The 19,796-nt window shown below is 45.4% G+C and overlaps 1 protein-coding gene across 8 annotated transcripts in view; it reads right to left on the bottom strand.

Moving 5' to 3' along the window:
• The window catches only part of Stat92E (Signal transducer and transcription activator Stat92E), a 160,495-nt gene extending 147,463 nt beyond the window's left edge, over positions 1 to 13,032 (bottom strand). For 3 of the 8 annotated variants that reach the window (XM_055071154.2, XM_055071153.2, XM_050178928.3), the window contains exons 1-3: positions 12,444 to 13,030; positions 4,217 to 4,548; positions 398 to 577 (exon numbers count right to left, since the gene is read on the bottom strand). In XM_055071154.2, coding sequence (XP_054927129.1) covers positions 398 to 577; positions 4,217 to 4,492 — 456 coding nt within the window. In that variant the 5' untranslated portion in view covers positions 4,493 to 4,548; positions 12,444 to 13,030. Of the gene's footprint in view, positions 1 to 397; positions 578 to 4,216; positions 4,549 to 12,238; positions 12,408 to 12,443 lie in introns of those variants that run through there. The other 5 variants (XR_008612670.2, XM_055071151.2, XM_050178929.3 and 2 more) reach the window with 4 other exon arrangements.
• Between the last annotated feature and the right edge of the window lie 6,764 nt (positions 13,033 to 19,796).

Genomic DNA, 19,796 nt, shown 5'->3' with positions numbered 1-19,796 from the left:
ACGAACGTATCGTTGAGAGCAGGAGATTCAACAGTGCTTTACTAAACCCTCATCCTCTTCCCTATTCTGTACACAATTCCTCCTCTTTCTGAATACATCCCACATCTCCAACACACTGCTACACCCAACCATTCACAAAATCAAATGTTGAGGAATAAAGATACTCATTGTTTTGCTGACCATAGCTGCTATTCTGCTAGCTAAGAACCACACTACTAACATCCATTTCGTAGCCCTAGTGGGGTCGTGAATGCTGCGCCAAGATGGGCCCACTCCACTACGCCTCGACCCGCATGTTAAATTTATAGTCGAAATTTATGGCATACTGCAGGGGCTCAAAGCTACATCCTTAGGTCTGACCAGCGTCAGTCTTTCTCAATTGTGCAGTGCAACGCACCTGTGAGCGCCTTCGCAACTTGTCCAACTGCTGGGTGATCTCCGTATGTGGATCTTGGGGGGCTGGCATGTGGGCAGCCAGCCTGTGGCAGTTCTCTGCTTGCTGGATTATGCGCACCTCAGCGGCCAGGCAGTTCTTGATCACTCGAACCAGGGCACACGGATTGTGGCCATAGTTTTGCTAAAGCAGGACGAGAGCAATTGAGATGGTTTGTCAAAAAACATAAGTGTGAGAAAATAGATACACAAGAAATTAACATTTCAGTCAAAAAACAATGTGATTGTGTAAAACCTTGGATCTATAAATGCTGCACACTGTCAGTGCCAGAAGTTTATGGAGCACAACAACCACACGGCCTCGGTACGGACTATGGTTTTCAAATTTATGGACATAAAAAAGGCACGTAAAAAAGGTTTACGGTCTTTGGGTAGTGTTTTGTTCCCAAACAATAATCTTTATGTCCTGCTGATTTTCCTTTCTTAAAAACTTTGCACTCACTACTTCTGTCAGGAATACCATGTCACGCTGACAATGTGCAACTCATTCGCAACCTGGAAGTACCAGGCACACAGGGTTAAATAAAGGAAAGGCATGTAAGATAGATGACAATTATTGTTTTGGGGCAAGATAAGACCTGAAGGGTTCAATCTTTTCTTACAGTGTAGTAATATGAACAGCATAATGCCATCCAATTTCACTGGATGTGAGCACTAGATGTTAATTCAACTTCTTCCCGGAAAACACGCCCTGCAAACTATTGATAGCAGCTGTACCATTTCACACAACCCTTAGCTAGTCATTGGGGCTTTACATTGTCAGGTCTCAAGCGCCCACGGAGAGAAAGGACAACAGCACACTGCAGTGTGAACACACATGGGGGTATTTATTATGCCACCTAGCCAAAATTACTTTCAAGGAATGGTTCCTCGAAGGAGACATGTTGGGGAATCGAAGCCTTGCCATGCAGACATATCGCATAAACCTGTGCAAGGGCCACACCCCCAACTTCTCAGTCCAAAATTTTGTAATTAAAAACTCCAACTGAGAAGCAAGCATGTTGGGTGCACCAGTGCCACATGGATGCATCATTGAATTTCCGTGTGCAGCGCACTTTAGCATGTCACTACTAGATGGCAAGAGCTGTGCTTTGACCTCTGACATCCGGATGTATTTCCCATTTTATCAAATGCACAGACATGCGACACTTTGACCTCTGACATCCGGATGTATTTCCCATTTTATCAAATGCACAGACATGCGACAAAGATATGCCGCATCTGCTTGACCCGTGTGTGCATGCATGAGTTGGGAAAGAAACATCTGGGGACTGTGCCTAAGTACTGCAGAGAAGGACATGCTTTGCTCCGTTTGTCTCTAGTCGAGCTGCACTGCACAACTGTGAATAAATACTACAGAACAAACCTCTCTCTCCGCTTGTGGTTTCGTGGAGCAGCACTAGCAGCACTACCCTCCCTTTCGAAGGTCCGTTGTTTGAATCGCGTGCTCGACAAGCTTCTGTTTTCTTTCATTTATAAAGTATGCTTTATCATATTGTTTTGCCCTTCAACCACTTCTGCAGTAGTTATCTATGCTTACACTGTTAGTTCGATGTCGCTTTAGCGGCTGCAGACCAATGAATAATGGCACGTTATTGTGATTTTGTTGTATGCTTCACAGGCATATGCGGTGCAGCTCTCGTGCATCTGCGCCCTTGATAAAAGGGAAATATACTACGTCCGGGGCATGGCCATGATCAGCTCCTCCATTTTCTTCTGTAGAAGCACCCAAGCCGCCAGCACCATCTTTTCTGGTACAGTTAGTTATCACAGGCGGCTTCTTTGGCTCATCTGTCAGTTGCCAGGAGTCCACAATGGAGAGGAAGCGTTTGATGGTATATGACACAGGCATCTACTGTGTGGCAGCGATAGTGAAGATGATGTATGAATGAATAAATTCGTTAGGAAAAGAATAGTGTTCATTTTGTGGTGGTGGGCAATCAAGGAGGTTTACAACCAATTTCATACTCGTAGCCACAAAAATCTGATTAAATGGCCTGGTCCCCTGTAAAGGTTTCATCATCAAAATTACACATAAAAAGTGCAGTCGTTACACAAGTTTACACGGTACTGCGCAAATGTTCACCCATGCTAGGCTCAAAGGCTTGGGCCGTTCGCAGGCGTGATCCTGTGAACTGAAGCACCTCTGAGCGATAACAGAGTTTTAAAATGGCATTACCATCTTACCAAAGCCACAACTGCACATGCACAGAGTTTACTGAGCTCCGATAAGTATACCAGAATGGCTCCTGCCAGTTAAGTGACTGCATAACAGTTTGGAAGTACCCAGGTGACACACTTTGATCCTAATTTGCCCGTGTTACTAGAGAGTTTTAGAATAGGGGCCCCAAACGTTTTGGGGCCCCAAAGAAATAGCGTCGAAGCCACTGCGCATGCGCGAGACGCAAACTGCATTTGGGTTTTGCGTTGGGAACGCTATTTCACCGATTTAGCGGGAGCTCAAATAGCGTTCCCAAAAGCTTTGCGTCAACAAACATGGCGGCACCCATCGAAGCGACGGCTCTAACCTAGCACCAAACTGGGTTCGATTCGCGATAATGCGTGAAGTTCGCAAGCTAGGAGAAGTGACTGCAGTTATCGCTTTCTCTCAACTAGTGTGTGTTATGAAGATTGATTCATTAGATGCCGCTGATTTCGAATTCGAGTGTGGATTTTATGGCTCGTAGGCCTAACACGGCTAAGCTTGGCTGGTGAAGGCACGTAAAGTTGGTTTTGTTGCTCCAAACTAAGCACAACCAATTGTTTGCTGCTTGAAGAATAACCTCTAAATTGTAATTAAACGCGAATACACGCAAGTCAAAATTACTATTGATAACTTAATATGGTATATTTGATTTTATTATTTTTAATCGTTTTTCTTAGACGCCGTAGTGGCGCTGTCAGTGCAAGACGCTATCTGCAAACGCAAAGCCCTATTCTAAAACTCTTCACTCCTGCGTGCCCCAACGCTAACACCCGCAAAGCTCATTGGGGCCCCAAAATATTGGGGCCCCTATTCTAAAGCTCTCTACTCTCCGTCATGGCAGCAAAAAAATAAATGGTAGGATCAGCCATAGCTTAGAGTCATCTTATGCTGAAGACAAATTATAAACGCAGTTTTCTCGTTATTGAGGTCAGTTGTTTTGATGTTGCTAGGCCTAGTGGGACAGCACTTGGGTGAGAAAGTAGTATACGTCAATTTACACCTAACGCATGCTATAGGGTGAGTGTCTGGAATTGCACTGGAAATTAATGAGAAGGAAAACTCCAACCAAAACATCAGGGCATTTAAAAGAAATTTTGGTTAGAGTTTTCCTTCTCTAATTCAGCTGTCCCCAACCAGGCAGATATCACTGGAAATGTATCTAGTTTCTTGGCCAAGACTTGCTGAAACCAACATGAGTGTTTACAAATGCCTAGAGAACGTGTCGCAGCAGAAAGCAGCTTTCAGCATGGATCTGGACAAGCTACTGAAGCCAGACTTCATACTTATAAGTAAGGAATTGGGGCTAGACATTACACAAAATTATACATTCAATGTCAACGAAGCATTGAAAGCAGGCTAATCGCAAAACTTCCATTGTTCTTATGCTAACAGTCGGGAATCTTCACAGTGACATCAGTCATTTTACCATCAGTGCAAGAATGACGAAGTTCTACTAACGAGCAGACTTTCCCAAGGAACTAGGCTGCACATTGTGCGTTTTGAAAGCTTAGCGAAGAGAACCATGCATGACATATATTGGAGAGGCAAGTTTACTACCTTAAAAGAGTTCACAGCCTCCAGGAGCTTCAGCCGCATGACAAAGTTTTCCTCGGTGGAGGCCTTGCGCTGCAGCTCCTCGAGCAAGGAGGCCACTACACTTGGCGCATACAGTTCGAAAGCAGGGTTATCAGGGTCCATGTCCTGCCAAGGCTTCTCTTCGATCCAAGAAGCCAATGCACAGCGAACCTCCATGGGGAAGTGATCCCCATAGGCCAGCTGACACTGGCGCAGCAGCTCCCCAGGCAGCTCCTGCAGACGGCCCCACATCGACATGCTGCTCTTTCCCCTTGGCACCTACCAGCACGGTCTTGGTGGGTGCCTACACCACCCTGTGGAAAGAAGAGACACAAATGTAACAGAGTGACCATCTCGAGTGTGCACAGTACATTATTTGTTTAGCAAGAAACACTTCCAGCACCAGCAGAACTTTTTTTTAAAAACGAGGCACAATGTACAATTTTCTCTTCACTTGACTGCACTGTGCCTTCCTTGTAATCTGTCTCTATTATTATCAACATTATTACTCCTCATTCCAGATGACAGTGACACCTGCGACAAAAGCAATTATTTTTAAATCTTGACACTACCTAGAAGTTTATGTACTGACAACACCCACAAAGCCCGAGGTGGCAGGCACGAAGCCCGAACAATCACCACAAGCAGCGTGAAAGTGCCGAAGTTATGATCTTACTCCATATTTGAAGAAACGCAATAACTATATTGCAGAGCTTCAGGGAGAGTTAAACCACTGCAGCATGGTGTTCACATGCGTTGATGACCTCAGATTTCTTTAGCTTCAATCCAATTTTGTTCTTTCTTTTTTTGGAACAGTGTTTTATTGGTCTGTCACACTATTTCTTAAATTAATATTTAGTTGTCACACAGAGTCTAATTTGTGCTTATGAAAGAGCTAAACAGCAGACAAAAACTGATGCTCTTCTACTTGAAATAAAGGCAATGAAGCAAGCCTACGCAGGAAACTGGACAGCAAGTGCACCAAGATAGTGAATATAAAAGGAAAATGAATATCTCGCTTTATTAATACCTACCAATTCTGTAATCATGGTGTACTACCAAAATTCCAAGGACATGCAACAAATCATTAATTGCCATATTTGTTTCTGTAGGAACTCACTAAAATGTTATGCGCATCAGAATCAAGCATGAAGCCAAAAGTGGAATAGGTGGTCTTCAAATTCCACCTCTCAAGCTCGACTGCCACATTCAAATCGTCGTGTGCTGCAGGTGCCGGAAATTCCTACGAGCGCCAATAGTTCCGTCATCACTGGACACCACCTGCTATATGAAACTAGCACTGCCCAGGAGGCACTTTGGCAGTTTGAGTGCCCTGCTAAAACATGCTGTTGCTGTTTGATAGGGACGCCTCAAATATGGTGCAATATCTTGAACAGTGACAAATGCGTGCCTGTGTCAACGCTTTACAACTTCCAGTGCACCCAGTCAAGCCCTGTCCATACCAATGCCCACTCTGACAAGCCCATGCGTTCCTACATTCTAGTGCAGATGTGCCCAATCGGATCGGGTGCCAGAAACGTGCCTCAAGATGAGTGGTGAATTTGCCGCCACGAAATCGAAGCATATTGCATTAAAAATGTTTTGTCCGCCTGCTAAGCTGTATGTTACAGCACTGCTGTTGGCACATGAAGTTTCAGCCTTGGTTACCTATAGCTGGTGTCCAAATCACACCTCCAGCAGCCTCAGAAAACCATGCTTTTCTGTGCTGTGAGCGCCAGAACTTTGTCATGGCTGCTAAATATTGCTGTTATCCAATGCAATTCAGATGCCGCTGCAGTTGTAGGAGCTAAAGCATTGTTTGCACCCACTCCATAAATTCCTTCAGCTTACCCCACATGGTGCAGGTTTACATTTTAGTTGGCCCAGATTGTGTTTCTTTGAGTGTGTATGTCGACCTGCAAAGCTTGGATGTGTGTGCGCTCTGCCATTATGAAATAGGCGGCTGTACAGATGCACTGTGTTCACTCCGGCATGGCTTTTAAGCAAAGGGTGATCACATTTACCAAGGCATGCAAGACATACAATATGACAGGAATGAAATCAAAAATAATGTGCTCTGGGGGCTGCACATGGCATTAAGGAGGCTTCTGACAGTGATGATGAATGATCCTCAGTCTACTGTGGCTCTTATGCAATCATTTTTTTCCCCAAGTAAGAACAAATTGCTATTTCTCTCTCTTACCATGAAAATCTGTTCAGAGCAGTCAAGGGTACTTCAATTTGCATCCCTTAAATGCATGAAAATAGGGATGCCGATTAGAATCATGTAAATATAGCATATGCTGTTTTAAAGCAACCAGTTCAAATCATATGCCATTAGAAGCCTGGCTCGTTGGTGTCCTCAAAAACGGATGTAGTGGTCCCATAGTATCCCAGCCCACTGATGCGCACAACTGATATTGTATCACACATATGAGCGTTACTGTCGATAATTTTGTACTAGATGTTCCTGCCAGCACAAAGCTACTGAACAGAGTAGATTGATGTGACTCACACTGCATCAACTTTGAGGGCCGATGTCCAAACCAAATCTGTGAAGTTTCTTGACATTCAAAAATTTTCAAGTGTTTCGATAACAGCTCCAAACCATGCACTAAGTAACCAATATCACATCCTGACAAAACATTGCTCCAATGTCCCTCTTCTGCTTAAGTACCACAAGGTCACTAGTTTCTTATCTAGTGATAAATAATGCAAGCGAAAGTCTTGCAGAAGCAATTGGTGGTCTTGATATCCTCTCAGGTAGGCAATAATCGTCCTTCCTTCACAGTAACGGCCGTGTAGCTTACTGGTGTAAAGCGTAAAAATAAAAAGCAGGGAACAATAAATGCTGGCACTAAAATGGACTTATATGGGCAGTTCCAGAGTTGTGCCATTTTGTGGCCATTCCAATTTATTGCTCTGCAAAAGCAGTGTAAGCATAAATTGTGCAATTACCAGTCATATACTAGAAAGGTACCATAGCAAAATAGTACCAATGCCTGTAAGTATAGAAGGAGCTTTATCAGCCATGCTCCAGAACTGTGCACAGGCACAGCAAACTATGCAAGCTTCCTGAAATAAAACCCTTTCATCATTGTCCATGACATAAAGCATGTTAACCATCTCTTTGCTACACTGGCACATGCCTTACTGCACTGATCAGATTTAACTACTTATGCAGCATGCGCCGCTAGCCTCAACAAATGCACAAAGGCAATATAACCAGAGTTTCAACTGACTCAAGCCAAACCATTTCAAACACACACCATATGGTATTTCAAGTATTTTTGCAAATACACAGATACACAGTTATATGTGTGGCTTGGTGGTGGTAGTATAAAATTTACCTTAATATTGGGCTCAGGGATTACTTTTAGCTCCATAACACAACATAAAACATCCAGGCCAGCGTCCATGATGTAAGAGAGGAGCGAGCTATTGTGAAGACTACACACCCATGCTTAGAGACCATCTGTGGCAAGATGTGCAGTTGAGGAATATATCTTCTGATGCCATCCATTCCAGCACACTTCTAGAGTAGGTGCACTGCATTGGCAGTTTCTTCCACGCAATGAAACATTGGACAGGCAAGCCTTTCTTACAGTTCCGCTCTCCCTGCTACGCCACCCGAAGTGAAAGTATGCGACATGCTTCGTTGTCGCAGTTATCACAGCGCACTACCCCTGCACTGTCAGTAAAATGCTGGGTGACAAGCACATGAGCCCATCCATTCCTAGCTACACCATTGGGGACAGGTCAAGTTGGCCATACATCGCATTATTCTTGAGTTCTGCACCCACTTTGTGCATGAGAGTGGATATTGATAGGGTGTCCTACACTTCCTTAAGTTCAGTCAATTTCTTTGAAGTAGAGGTACATGTGCAGGCAATTGTCAGCCTGTGCTTCCCTCATTGCTTCAGGTGCACCAAAAAGTGCATAGAGCGTTGCTACTATGTCATTTGGCTGGCGCTAACATGTACGGCTGCCATTGGCTTTTTCGTTTGAGTCACTCAATTCAAGGGGATGATTTTAATTGCATACCAAGCGCCTGTAAGGATGGCCTGGCAGGCACACTGGTTGCCTCTTGTAGGCTCCATCTGAAATCTTCTAATAGCAGCTAGGTGGGACTCACCGTGCAGTTTTGGGCCCATGTGGACTTATTGCTGTCTAAGTTATTGTGCATCCAAAATGGAGGCTACTGCCACATGGTAATCTCATCCAGTGTTGATTGTGTACCATTTGTGTTATGTGGTGGACAGCAATGACAAAGTCTCAGTGACTGTAAACTATCTGCTAGGACATTACAGTTGCCATGCTGATGACTTTCCAGCTGATCTCAAACACATACTGGAGGCTATGAATGGCTCACCAATATAACATCCAGGCCACACACATACCATAAATAAAATCTTCAGAAAAAACCATGAAGAAACATTTTTTTTTTTTTTTCAGAACTGCATATACATGGAGCAACATCAACTCACTGTGTAGGATAATTACTAGTCACAAAGACTCATCGTGAAAGACGTGTACATGTATATTAGGTCAAGTGAATTTAGCAAGATATCTTGCAAAATGCACTAGGCACTTTTATGGAGTCTTTCTTCATGGGCAGATTGATGCAAGTGGGCACACCTCAGCTTCAACTGTCACATAAAAACCTTGGTAGCAGCTTAGTGCACTTGTGCACTACCATAACCTGGAAGTTTGACGAGCTGTGCGTCAAAGCAGAGAAAAGCACTTCTACAAGGAAAATCTGCTTTCTAAGAGAAACTGATTATGCCCATGTGAGCTGACGAAAATTCACACTTGAGCAAGTTACAAGCATCAAGTTTCCCTGAAAAATAACAGTGCTTGTGCAAGACACTGAAGCTGCACAAAATCCACAATGCTTCACTAGTTGCAAAAACTTACAATGTGAAATGCCCGTTCTGCCAGCTTTTGCCTGCTGCCCTTTGCCGTGACCGCAAGAAATTACTTGGAACTCTTGCCAAAATCCCGCAAATGAAGTAACTCTGCGAATGTTTGGTTCATTCATGTCCTATTACCTTATGCTGTTTTATTCTTTAAAGCAAAGTGTTAATTCTAGACTGCCACCACTCAACAGCTCTCATGGAATGGCGTTAGAAGGACACTAATGAGAAACACTTAACACTGACAATGTACTAGGGTGAATTAGAAAGTCTTTGCCCCTATTTTTTTAGTCAAATTACAGCTGTAAATGCGAAGTCAACATATCCATTCCCCGTGGTGGACCTTTCTTGGACCGGCCTAGCGTTATGTTTGATACCAGGTGATTCAGTCCATCACATTTGTATTTTTTTTAATAGTCTACTCTTACTGCTGATGTTGCATTTACTGCAATATAGTGTATTTATCGACTGCCTTTAACATTAACACCATGCATTGTAAATATATTTCTTTTGGATCTGTACTCACAATATGTCTGATATTATTGTTTGGTTTATTATGCACAATTTTTTTACCTTAATGCATCTTTAGGATGCTGTGTTTGCCTGTCCCTGCCATTTGTGCTGGGTTGTGTTCCTAGTCAAGCCCGTGTAGTGGCTTTGTGACCACAGCCCTCAGCATCCTGAATGTTGGAATAAAGCTTGATTTGATATCTGCCAGTAGCTCTGCGGCACGGTGCTGCTGTCAGTTGTTGAAGATGGCAGTTGTGCTTCACACGTCCACGGCGTGCAAGCAGCAAAGTGGTGCGATTCGTTTTCTATGGAGCAAGAGACAAATGCCCATAGAAAGCCACACGGAAATGCAATCCACATATGGGGAAAGGTGTCTCGCTTTGAGAAGTGTAAAGTAGTGGTGTTGCAAGTTTGCAAAATGCCATGAAGTCTGATCGTGGTTCCACAGTCAGCTGGACAAATTCTACCACAGAGGCATCTCAAATGTAGTGCTATGATGGGAGATACGTCTGAACCAGTGTGGGGACTATGTGGAAAAATAGTGTAAGGCACATAGAATAATGCGCATATTGGTAGTTACCTCTATGTACCATACCTTGGCTAATAAAGAATAGGGGCAAAGACTTTCTGATTCACCCTCGTATGATGTTGAAAATTATATTTTCATTAATTTTGCTGTAACAGAGGATTAGAAGAGAATAAAAATCATGGTTACTAATTTTTTTAAAATTTTGCACTAGTACCAGGGCTGCGGTACATAAGGATTTCAATGTGTCTTTTTTTTTTCATGTTTATGTTGTTGTGGCTCATTTAGAAAACTGTGCAGTCCATCTTTACCGATAATCAGATCATTTAAACCTGAGCAAATGCCATCAAAATCCATGCCCTCACAGCAAGCTGTTCTGGGAACTTCAGAAAAACTAGTCTTTCGTTTTCGTGTCCATTTCTCTCTAACCAAACATCTTCTTACTATAATTTATGGTACTTGAAATGGGTAATTTCTTAATACAACTCAAATTGTCTTTCTCTGTAGTGTCCCATTGCCACATGGCAGTTTTCCTACCTTGCAATCAAACTGAGGTATTATTCCACACTACCGCTGCTAGTTCCACATAGAATGAACACTGCAACAAATAAAACGAGCTGTTTTATTACCATTATCAATTTTGCGATCTCGACCACAGCGATGAAACATCAAGTTCACTTGATTTGCTACGGCAAAATGCCGAGAAAAAGAACCATTCGAGAGCAACATGACGTTGATAGCTGTGGCCTTTCCATTTGAAGCGGGATGTTTACGGGGCAATAAAACCCGCATCTGGCCTTGCATAAGTTACAAAAAAATTGCTGTTCTTGGAAAAACAAACACTTAACCATTCTATGAGAACCATGCTGGTATAAGTTATTGCAAGCGTTTAGCTTATTTATTCAGCAATGTTTTGTTCTCACAGGGTTCTTTTTTTTTTTTTTTACGGAGACAAATTTTTGCGCTTGGCAGTTTCAGTCATGTGCACCATCATTAACCAGTCCAACACGCACTCCGAAAGGCGGTTCTCTTTACGTGTGCAGTGAAAACCGTACAGGCGCCCAAATCTTTAACTGGTGTGCGCGAGCGACGACTTTTTCGTGCGTCAGCGCTGTATAACGGGGCGAGCTTGGAAACAGCCTAGCAGATGTTGGGCCCAGCTGAGCGCGCTTTGTCCGCATGCGTTTAGCCTCGAACTGTTTCCAGCCTCGCCCCGTCATACGGTGCTGACGCACGAAAAAGTCGCCGCTCGCGCACACCAGTTAAAGATTTGGGCGCCTGTACTTCAACATATGTGCATAAAGCCACTCACATTTCGTCAGCGCAGGATTTAGCACACATCTGACAAATTAACCAAAGCAACGAAACACAGTGCCGGTGGGTGCACGTGTACAAGCACAAGCACTGTTACACAGGCAAAACATGCGATTGTTAAAATTAAGTTTGTTCCCCACAATAGTTCCTTGTTTACTTGTGCAGATTATTATTTAAAAACAAAAGCTTTCCCGTGAAGGCCCGCGGACGATACCATCACAACGCTCCGCGCGCGAACTCGGGCAAGGAGCAGCAGTCGGCGGAGAGCGGCGATTGCACAACTTCGGACGAACCCGCGTAAAATTTGGGGAATCACACAAGCTTTATCGTTCTAGAAGCCACGACTATAAACAAAGAATATAAATAAAGAAGTAATGATTCACTGGGATTAAAGCGTCGAACTGCAAGTCACTTGACACGCTTTGTAGAGCACGCAACGATAAGCGAACGACAGAGAAAAGAAACACGCATGCCCGCACCTCCGGAAAGCGCACCAACAAGCGCGACGGCTGTGCAGCGACAATGAAAGTGTGCAGATGCGACAAACAAAACAGCAAAACAGCAATAGGTACACTACGCCCAGTCTGGCAAGCCTGGCATCAGTCGTGCGCGATGCATAGCGTGCAGCAGAGCGCTGTCACCGGACGCCTAGCCAAAATTCGACGACTCATGAGGCATACGAGGGTCCCCTCGCTTCAAGCCGCGCGCTAGGCAAGAGGACAGTGCCCATGACATCACCTCGCAACGCCTCTTCGCGGCACATGAAGACTCGCGCAGTCTTCCACCACGAGCGTCACGAAAGTTAGGGCACGAGACATGGCACTACCACGCCGTACTGGCCGGTTACCATTGCCGACCACGACATGTGCTAGGCGTTCAGCCATTACCTCCCTCGCGAAAGGGTTGAAGGACAACTACGTCGGAACTCTTCGGCATCGCTCACCTGTTTCCAACGAAGAAAGTTGGACTCTGAAAAAGTCGTTCCCTTGTCCCACGTCACAAGCGCGATGTTTCACCAATAAACAGACAGCGATGACCGAGCACAAAATGCGACGCGGCTGGACTCAGAGCCACGGCATTTTTTCTACACAATAACGATCGCCATTTCCCCTACTGACGTCACACACGACGACGGAAAAAAAAAAAAAAGAAAGGCGGGGCATGTAGCGCCGCGGTACGGCTGTCGCTGCAAGTGTTGAGATCAAGAAACTCCGACCGCGGCGAGTGAGCGGGAGCAGAGGAAAAGAGAGAGGAGTGCAGGAGAGAGCATAGCATGGCAGCAGCCAGCTAGCTAGCTGGGGCGCGCCTTTTCCAAGAACGTCGCGACGATTGCCACGCTTGTCAGACGCGTACTCGTTTTTCTTTGCCCCCAGTTTGCTTATGCTGAGCGTCCCCAGTGTCTGCGCGCGCGTGTTAAGGGAATTCAAATTCGCGTCGCGCGCGCGCTGTCTTGTCTCGGCTTTCCTGCAGGTGCAGCGGATGCTCGCCACGAAAACAAAGCCACGCGCAATGTCATTGGAAATGCCAACGTGCCACGCAGGTGCATTTGCCCCGGTTGAAATGTTATCCAAGCTTTGACTGCTGTTCCAAGATATAACACGAACAAAATAGCTGAGGGTGGATATGCAATGCGACGTTTTTGGCTTTTGTTTTGAACTTAAGTGCAAAACCGGACAGCATATATATATATATATATATATATATAGTAGTACCCGGGCGTTATTGAATATTCCGCCCCCATCGAAATGCAGCCAACGATCGAAACCGCGACGTATGGATATACCATAGAAAGAGAATGCTGTTAACCACTTCATCTTTTCGATTAGCTTCATTATCAACTTCCCGCCGCGGTACCTATGGCGTTGCGCTGCAGGGCTCGACATCGCGAGGGCGACTTTCTCTGTCTGCTTCTTCAGGTCCTTTCTAACAACACTTAATCTTTGAAGAACAGTCGTGCACATGCACATGAACAGGTGAATATGTCTCATTCTGATTTATGGACAGTTCAAATAAATTCCGTAATGAAAATCACTGTACAAGTTAAGCATATGGTCACAATTAAATGGAAACTTAGATTTTCATCTCGGCAGCACCGTATACTGTTCACAAATGCACAACCTACCTGGTTTCAGAGAAGCAAAACAATGCACGTGTCACTCTGAACGCAATGGCTTATTTGCCGTACTGCCTTGTAATTCAATTCACCAATTTTGTACAGCAGTTGTTTCCAAGAGGTGTGCGTCTCAGCACAGAGGAAAACAGGGCCGTGCGCTCAGCAACGCGGCATCTGTTCCAACAGGGTTTAAACACTGCACGCCGGGAGGTGGGTTTCCAAGCGCGGAGTACAGTTCGTCGTGAAGTTAGAATGCCATATGCCTGATTCCTAGAAAGTAAATATTTGAGAATCACAAATTTCAACAGAAATCATTCCCTTTCAAGGACAGTGGTGAGGAGCAGGAGTAGCGATGTTAGATCACTTCTGATTGTTCTAAACCAAACGATTTCAAATTGTTACATGCATGGTTCTCTGTTATTGGAGTTTATTTTGAAGCAAACTTAAAGAGCGTTTTTCAAAAGTGCTTTTCTCTCTTTTCTTTTTTATTCTATTGTTGTTGCTTTTTAATTTACAGTCAACATTTACAGCAGCGAGCAGCGGAATTATTTATCGCCGTTACAACTTACTTTATTATATATACATGCATTAATAAAGAGAAAATGAGGCATCCCCCCAATCATAGCAATTGCTACAGATATTGGCATATTTACGAACGTTGGAATCGTTCATTGCGGCGCGCTCTTTCGCATTTACGGAACGAAACCTCCATAACGCTCTTTGACTGTTCGCACTGAACAATAATGATGATGATGACTATTATTATGATGATGATAAAGGCAGCAGATACAACGCATAACGTGAAAGCACGAGCCAGTCCCGCGCATGCATTTCTCAGAAAACTAAGGGCTCAACGATTTCTTCAACACCACATGCCTGATTTTCAGCCCTTACCAGCAATATGCTCCAATGGTAAAACAGCGGAATATAGCTGCTCACAGGTGTCGAACGCTGCCGTCAGTTCCGCCTTCATGTTTGATTCGTGATCTGAGCGTGGTACCAGAATGACTGGTTGGTGTATACTGCAAGCAGTGAGGAATGTTTCTTTGCAACAGTAGCGTGGTATTTCCGGTAACTGTGAGGTGACAGCGCTTCTCCTCGTCTGCAGTGTCAAGCACACAGTCGACGACCGCGCCACGGTTGTCGTCGACTAGTCAGCCCATCGATAGCGGGGCCTGCAGCACGTCAAGGAGACGGCGTACACTTAATCGTGCAAAAGAGTAGATTCAGCTTGTACGTTCTGATTACAGGATTTTTCTCTGGGATACTCAGCTTGACGAGCAGAACGAGCCCCTGACTACGATCTGTGCGTCTATGGTCTGCACCACGGATCCCTGTTGTACTTCATCAAAGACGAAAAAATATATACATGTACACGTAACGTGCATACTTCAAACGTTTTACACTAGAGGGCAAGCTTTCGAAAAAAAGAAAGAAAGAAAAAACGCGCTTTCAGCTTGTCACACTTTTTTCTGCCAATGTATATCACCGTGATGTATATATTGCACGGTCACATACGTGATAACATACGTGACTGAGGGCCCCGAAACGTCATTCCTTCTTTTTTCTTTTACCGCACAATGCTTTTTGGATTTTATTGGTTCAATCTGAGCAGGCAGAATCTTTATTATACGCCATACTGAAGCTTTTACAGCTACATAATCTGCTAGCTATTGCGCAATTTTCCTCGCGGAAAAATCGCTGCATAACTTTCTTTGGTTCCCACTTCGAGCATGTTCTGCGTTGCGTGTTACGCTTTGAGCTGTCATTCTGCCACACGATAGACGCACGCATATATCGCCTATTGCAATAACTTATTAATGGCAGTTAGCTGCACCAAGCTTCATTTAGGAGTGCTCAGATATCTGGCGGTCTGTGACCGTGCAGTTTTTCGCGCAAGGCAGAGGTATACTTGCGGCGTCACTGCTTCTTATTGTGACAGCAAGTACCACGGCCGCTCGATCCAAAAGCACAAGGCTTTGCATCGAGTGGCCGCGCAAGTACACGGACGCTCGAAGCGCGGTAGTGCCATCTCCGCCGGTACCGCCTCGCTGGCTCGGGTGTCAACGCGCATGCGCGCGCGCTCCCCGCTACCGGCGCTCCGAATCACGCCAACGTCATAGAGAAAGCCAACGTTGTGACCACGAGTGCTCACAGTCATCGCGTGAACTCTGTTCATTTGTGTCTTCGGGCGCGTGACACTAGCTTGCTTAGTTAGTGACTGTTTACTGAAATTTACACTGCCCACAGTATGCTATACCAGCTTTACTTCGTGTAATTTGTTTAATACTTTGCCATCGCTGTCAGTGATTCGCCTTGCGGACGAAACTGCGATATTTATGATCGGAGCTGTCACTATCCGCGTTTTTCGACCAAACTTGACTTATTAGCGCTTATGAAAAGGAATTGCAATACCTTATACGAACTGATTTTCATATAGCTATATAAGCGATAATGGGCTGGCGAAACGTACGGTAAGGCGAACCGGCGACGAAGCTTCGAGAACGCTGTTGAGGGAAATAGCGAAACAAAAAGGCAACCCACACTGGAAGGGGAGATGAAGACAAGCCCGTGTCTTTGTCTCGCCTTCCATTGCGCGTGTCTTTTGCTGCGTTCACGTCTCTCATAAGTCATGCAAGACCAACTGGACCCAACAATTGACCTTTCTGGAGTATACCTATATTCTAGATAGCTATTCCCTGTATACATTCGAACGTATGCATTTTTCGCAGCGAGGATATTTAGGTAGCGTTTGTTTCATTGCTTAATTCTGCCGAAAACAGGGCAAGTCACCAGCACATCTAGGTGACTATATATGCAGGCTGATTCCTTATATCTGTGCTATCTCCAACGGCTTCATGGAAAGCGAGTGCCCTACTCCTCTCTCACCGCCGTATACAGTTAAAACTCGATATAACGAAACCCAATTTTACGAAGTTCCCGATATAACGAAGAAATTTCAATTCCCCGGAAAGTACCCATAAGGTTTAATGTTCTCATCAACCCGAGTTAATAAAACTATTTTGCATTAAACCCGATTTAACGAAGCTTTTCCAGAAATAGATGAGTAAGAAAATTATGCAGATCCCACGCATTGTGGGAATCGATGTAAGCGAAGCTTTCCGTGCTGGATGCTGTGGTCGACAACAATTAGCGGTGATGCTGACGGCTAAAGCTTAATTTCTTCAAAGTTTAGTCTAACACTAGACTGGTCAGTTGACGTTAAACGTTACCTTGCGGGCACCACTGCTGTTTGTCTGCGTAGTACATAGAACACGCGGGGAGAGGTGTTTGCTTGAGGCGTTGTTGTGCGCCACATTTCATAACCTCTGAGTGGGTTGATCATAGTCATTGCCTGACATGGCGCATCGCATTGTGGCAGAAGTATTAAACTTGAATTGGATTGGCTGCATGTGCCAAAACCACAATGAGGCACGCCGCCAAAACCACATATTAGGCACGCCGTAGGGGTGGACTCCGGATTAATTTTGACACCGTGATGTTTTTTAACGTCTCCCGGAAATCTAAGTGCACGTGCGTTTTTTATTTTGCCCCCTCCGAAATGGGGCTGCCGCGGTTGGGTCAAATCCACGGCCTCTAGCAATGCCATCGCCGCAAAGCTACCGCGGCGGGCTGGAAGTGTTGATTTGACTGTCGACCGCTTCCGTAGTGTCGCCTGGACGCTGCGGTGCGCTTTAAAACGCAGCTCTGTTTCTGATCGCGCTGCGTAGTTTGTCCGCTTGACATATTTGCATGGTGTTTATTTTTCAGAATTAGAAGTAACGTACTGTTTTGCACCTTGAACTGCCTCTACTCCCTGTTCTCCTTCTGCCCTCTACGGTTCTGCGTCCCCTCTAGCCTCGTACGTTAGTAGAAAGGGAAGCACTGCAGTTTCTGCAATGCTTCTGAGGGGAGTCACGGATAATTACAGCTGTCAGGCGAATGTGGCGTTGGCCATGGAGTTCCAGAGGGCATTGTGCACATTCGGCGTAGTGGGGTGAAAACGAGTTTCTCCTGTCGCCTTTCTCCGAGTCGGTCCTGTCATGTATACACAAGCTCTGGACCCCCTCCCCCCCCCCCCCCACGTCGCAGTGTGCCTGACAGCAGCAGCCACAGCAGCAGCAGCAGTGGGAAAGTCGAAGGAAGAGGCAAAGAAAGCTTCACTTTAAAAAGCTGTTCGAGCGGGCACTCTAACGCTATCGCGCTAAAACATCTAGGCACGCTGGTCACGGCCTTAGCTTTATACTGACGAGGCTGCACGCTGTGCTCATGCACGGAACAACGGACTCGGCACTCGCTATAGTGTTCTAACATAGTAGATGGCGCTAGGGGCGGTGGTAGTTGGGCCGCTCTCGCGAACTTTTTACACGCGCAGGCGTGGGTTCGCGGCAAATAAACTTGCCGCGTCGGTATCGCGACGTTACAATTTTAGATTTTGAAAGACCGAAAAATCCCTAACTCAATTTTCTAAACTTCCCGATTTAACGAAATAATTCTAGCGTGTTCATTACTTCGTTAAATCGAGTTTCAACTGTATAGCCATCTGCCGCATGCAGTCGCCACCGGGGGATAGGCTGGCGGCCGCGGCATAAGAGGCGGGTTGTTGCAACGCCCCCTAGATATCACAAGGCCTACTCAGTTTTATGACATCATGCTAATAGGGTTGAAACTTCCATTGCCATGCCCGGCGTGACGAAATCAGTGACGTCAAAATCACCGTGGCTTACTCGGCAGCATTCCAATATGATTCTACGCCTGTCGGCCATATATAGTATGATGTCATGAAGCAGAGTGTACAGGCCTGCCAGCACACCGGTGTTGGTCTCCCCCTTAGGAGAGATACCGCATCCAAGCAAACGATCATGGTAGACAAAGAAATGTATGCGTTTAAAAAATTAAAAAAAATAATACTAAATATAGTGTGCTGGGGACATTCAAGAGAAGTAGGGGCTGTACGGACGGCGTCGAATTGAAGCCGATAGCTTATGCCACTATAACTGCATTCCCCAGGCAGAGAAGCAAAATATCATTGTATATAGATTAAGTGGAAACCCTCGATGGGAACATCAGCTAGCCGAAAGAACGAGGTCGAAACGTTATACTGCAGGTAGGCGCTGGTCGTTTGCTGGACGTTCGCCAGATATCGCGTGTTCGTAAGGGCAACATAAGACAAGCTTAACCTGAGTTGCCTTTGTTTGCGGATGCCGCGCCAATAGGTGATGGAGAAACACTACAGATGTTCAAAACATGGCGCCCACACTGTCACTTTTGGCGCCTGCAAATACTTGTGCAACTTCTGCAGCACGCAAAAAACACGACCTTCGAGATTGGTTATCTGAGGTAGCCAGTCGCTGAGGTGGTATACGATGTGGGCGCCTATTTCCGAAGTTTTTTTTTTTTTTTTTTTGATAGGGTTCTGCTGCCCTATTGGTGTCCAGTTGCCTTCAGAACGGCACTGAACATGTACTGTCGCTTCAGCAGTTATCGCGTGCCTTTATCGACTGCTGGGTTGAGATAAACGGTCAGCGATTTCCCATATATAGGCTGCGTACGGAGCGTATCGTTACGACGTTCGCGCGTGCAGTTGCAGCATCGGCAGCTCCCTCGTTTTCGCCACTTGCTCTCGCTGTCGTTTCACTCCCCACGCGCTTCCGCGTATCGCGCGACGCGATATGAATATGCGGCCGCCTCTGTAGAGCCTCGTTTTTTTTCCTGCTTAACTTGGCACGATTGTGTTATTTCGCCGCGTCGTCCACCACGTTGAGAGGTACGTCAGACTAAAAACGCGTACAATCTTGTGGCGCGATGCCAAGTATAGTTATATGCAGAGCGCAAAGTCCCCGCATCTGGATCCCTATTTGTGGTGCGTGACTCATACGTTTAAGCGTGATGTCGCTACGTAATCAAAGAATCTGAAAGTTACACCGCGATGGCTTTCTTAGTCTTCCCTCACTCTCTTCTTTGCTAGCCGTTGCACCTCAGCAAGCAACACGCATAGGACAAACCACCGTTTAGGTAATGGGTTAATTGTAGAAAGTGAGTGGCTGTGGTCATTGGTTGAGGTGACACGCGCTGACCAATAGTGCGAACAGTGCATGTAGCGGACAATACTTTGAAAAAGCAGGGGGGGACTTAAATGCGACGACGCGCGGAAGGTCTTAGATGAGCTGCTCTGTGCGTAGC

Source organism: Dermacentor andersoni, chromosome 5, assembly GCF_023375885.2.
Source record: "Dermacentor andersoni chromosome 5, qqDerAnde1_hic_scaffold, whole genome shotgun sequence".
In the NCBI taxonomy this organism is placed as follows: domain Eukaryota; kingdom Metazoa; phylum Arthropoda; class Arachnida; order Ixodida; family Ixodidae; genus Dermacentor; species Dermacentor andersoni.
The sequence above is the reverse complement of the archived record's forward strand: the minus strand, read 5'-3'. Positions and strand labels throughout refer to the sequence as shown.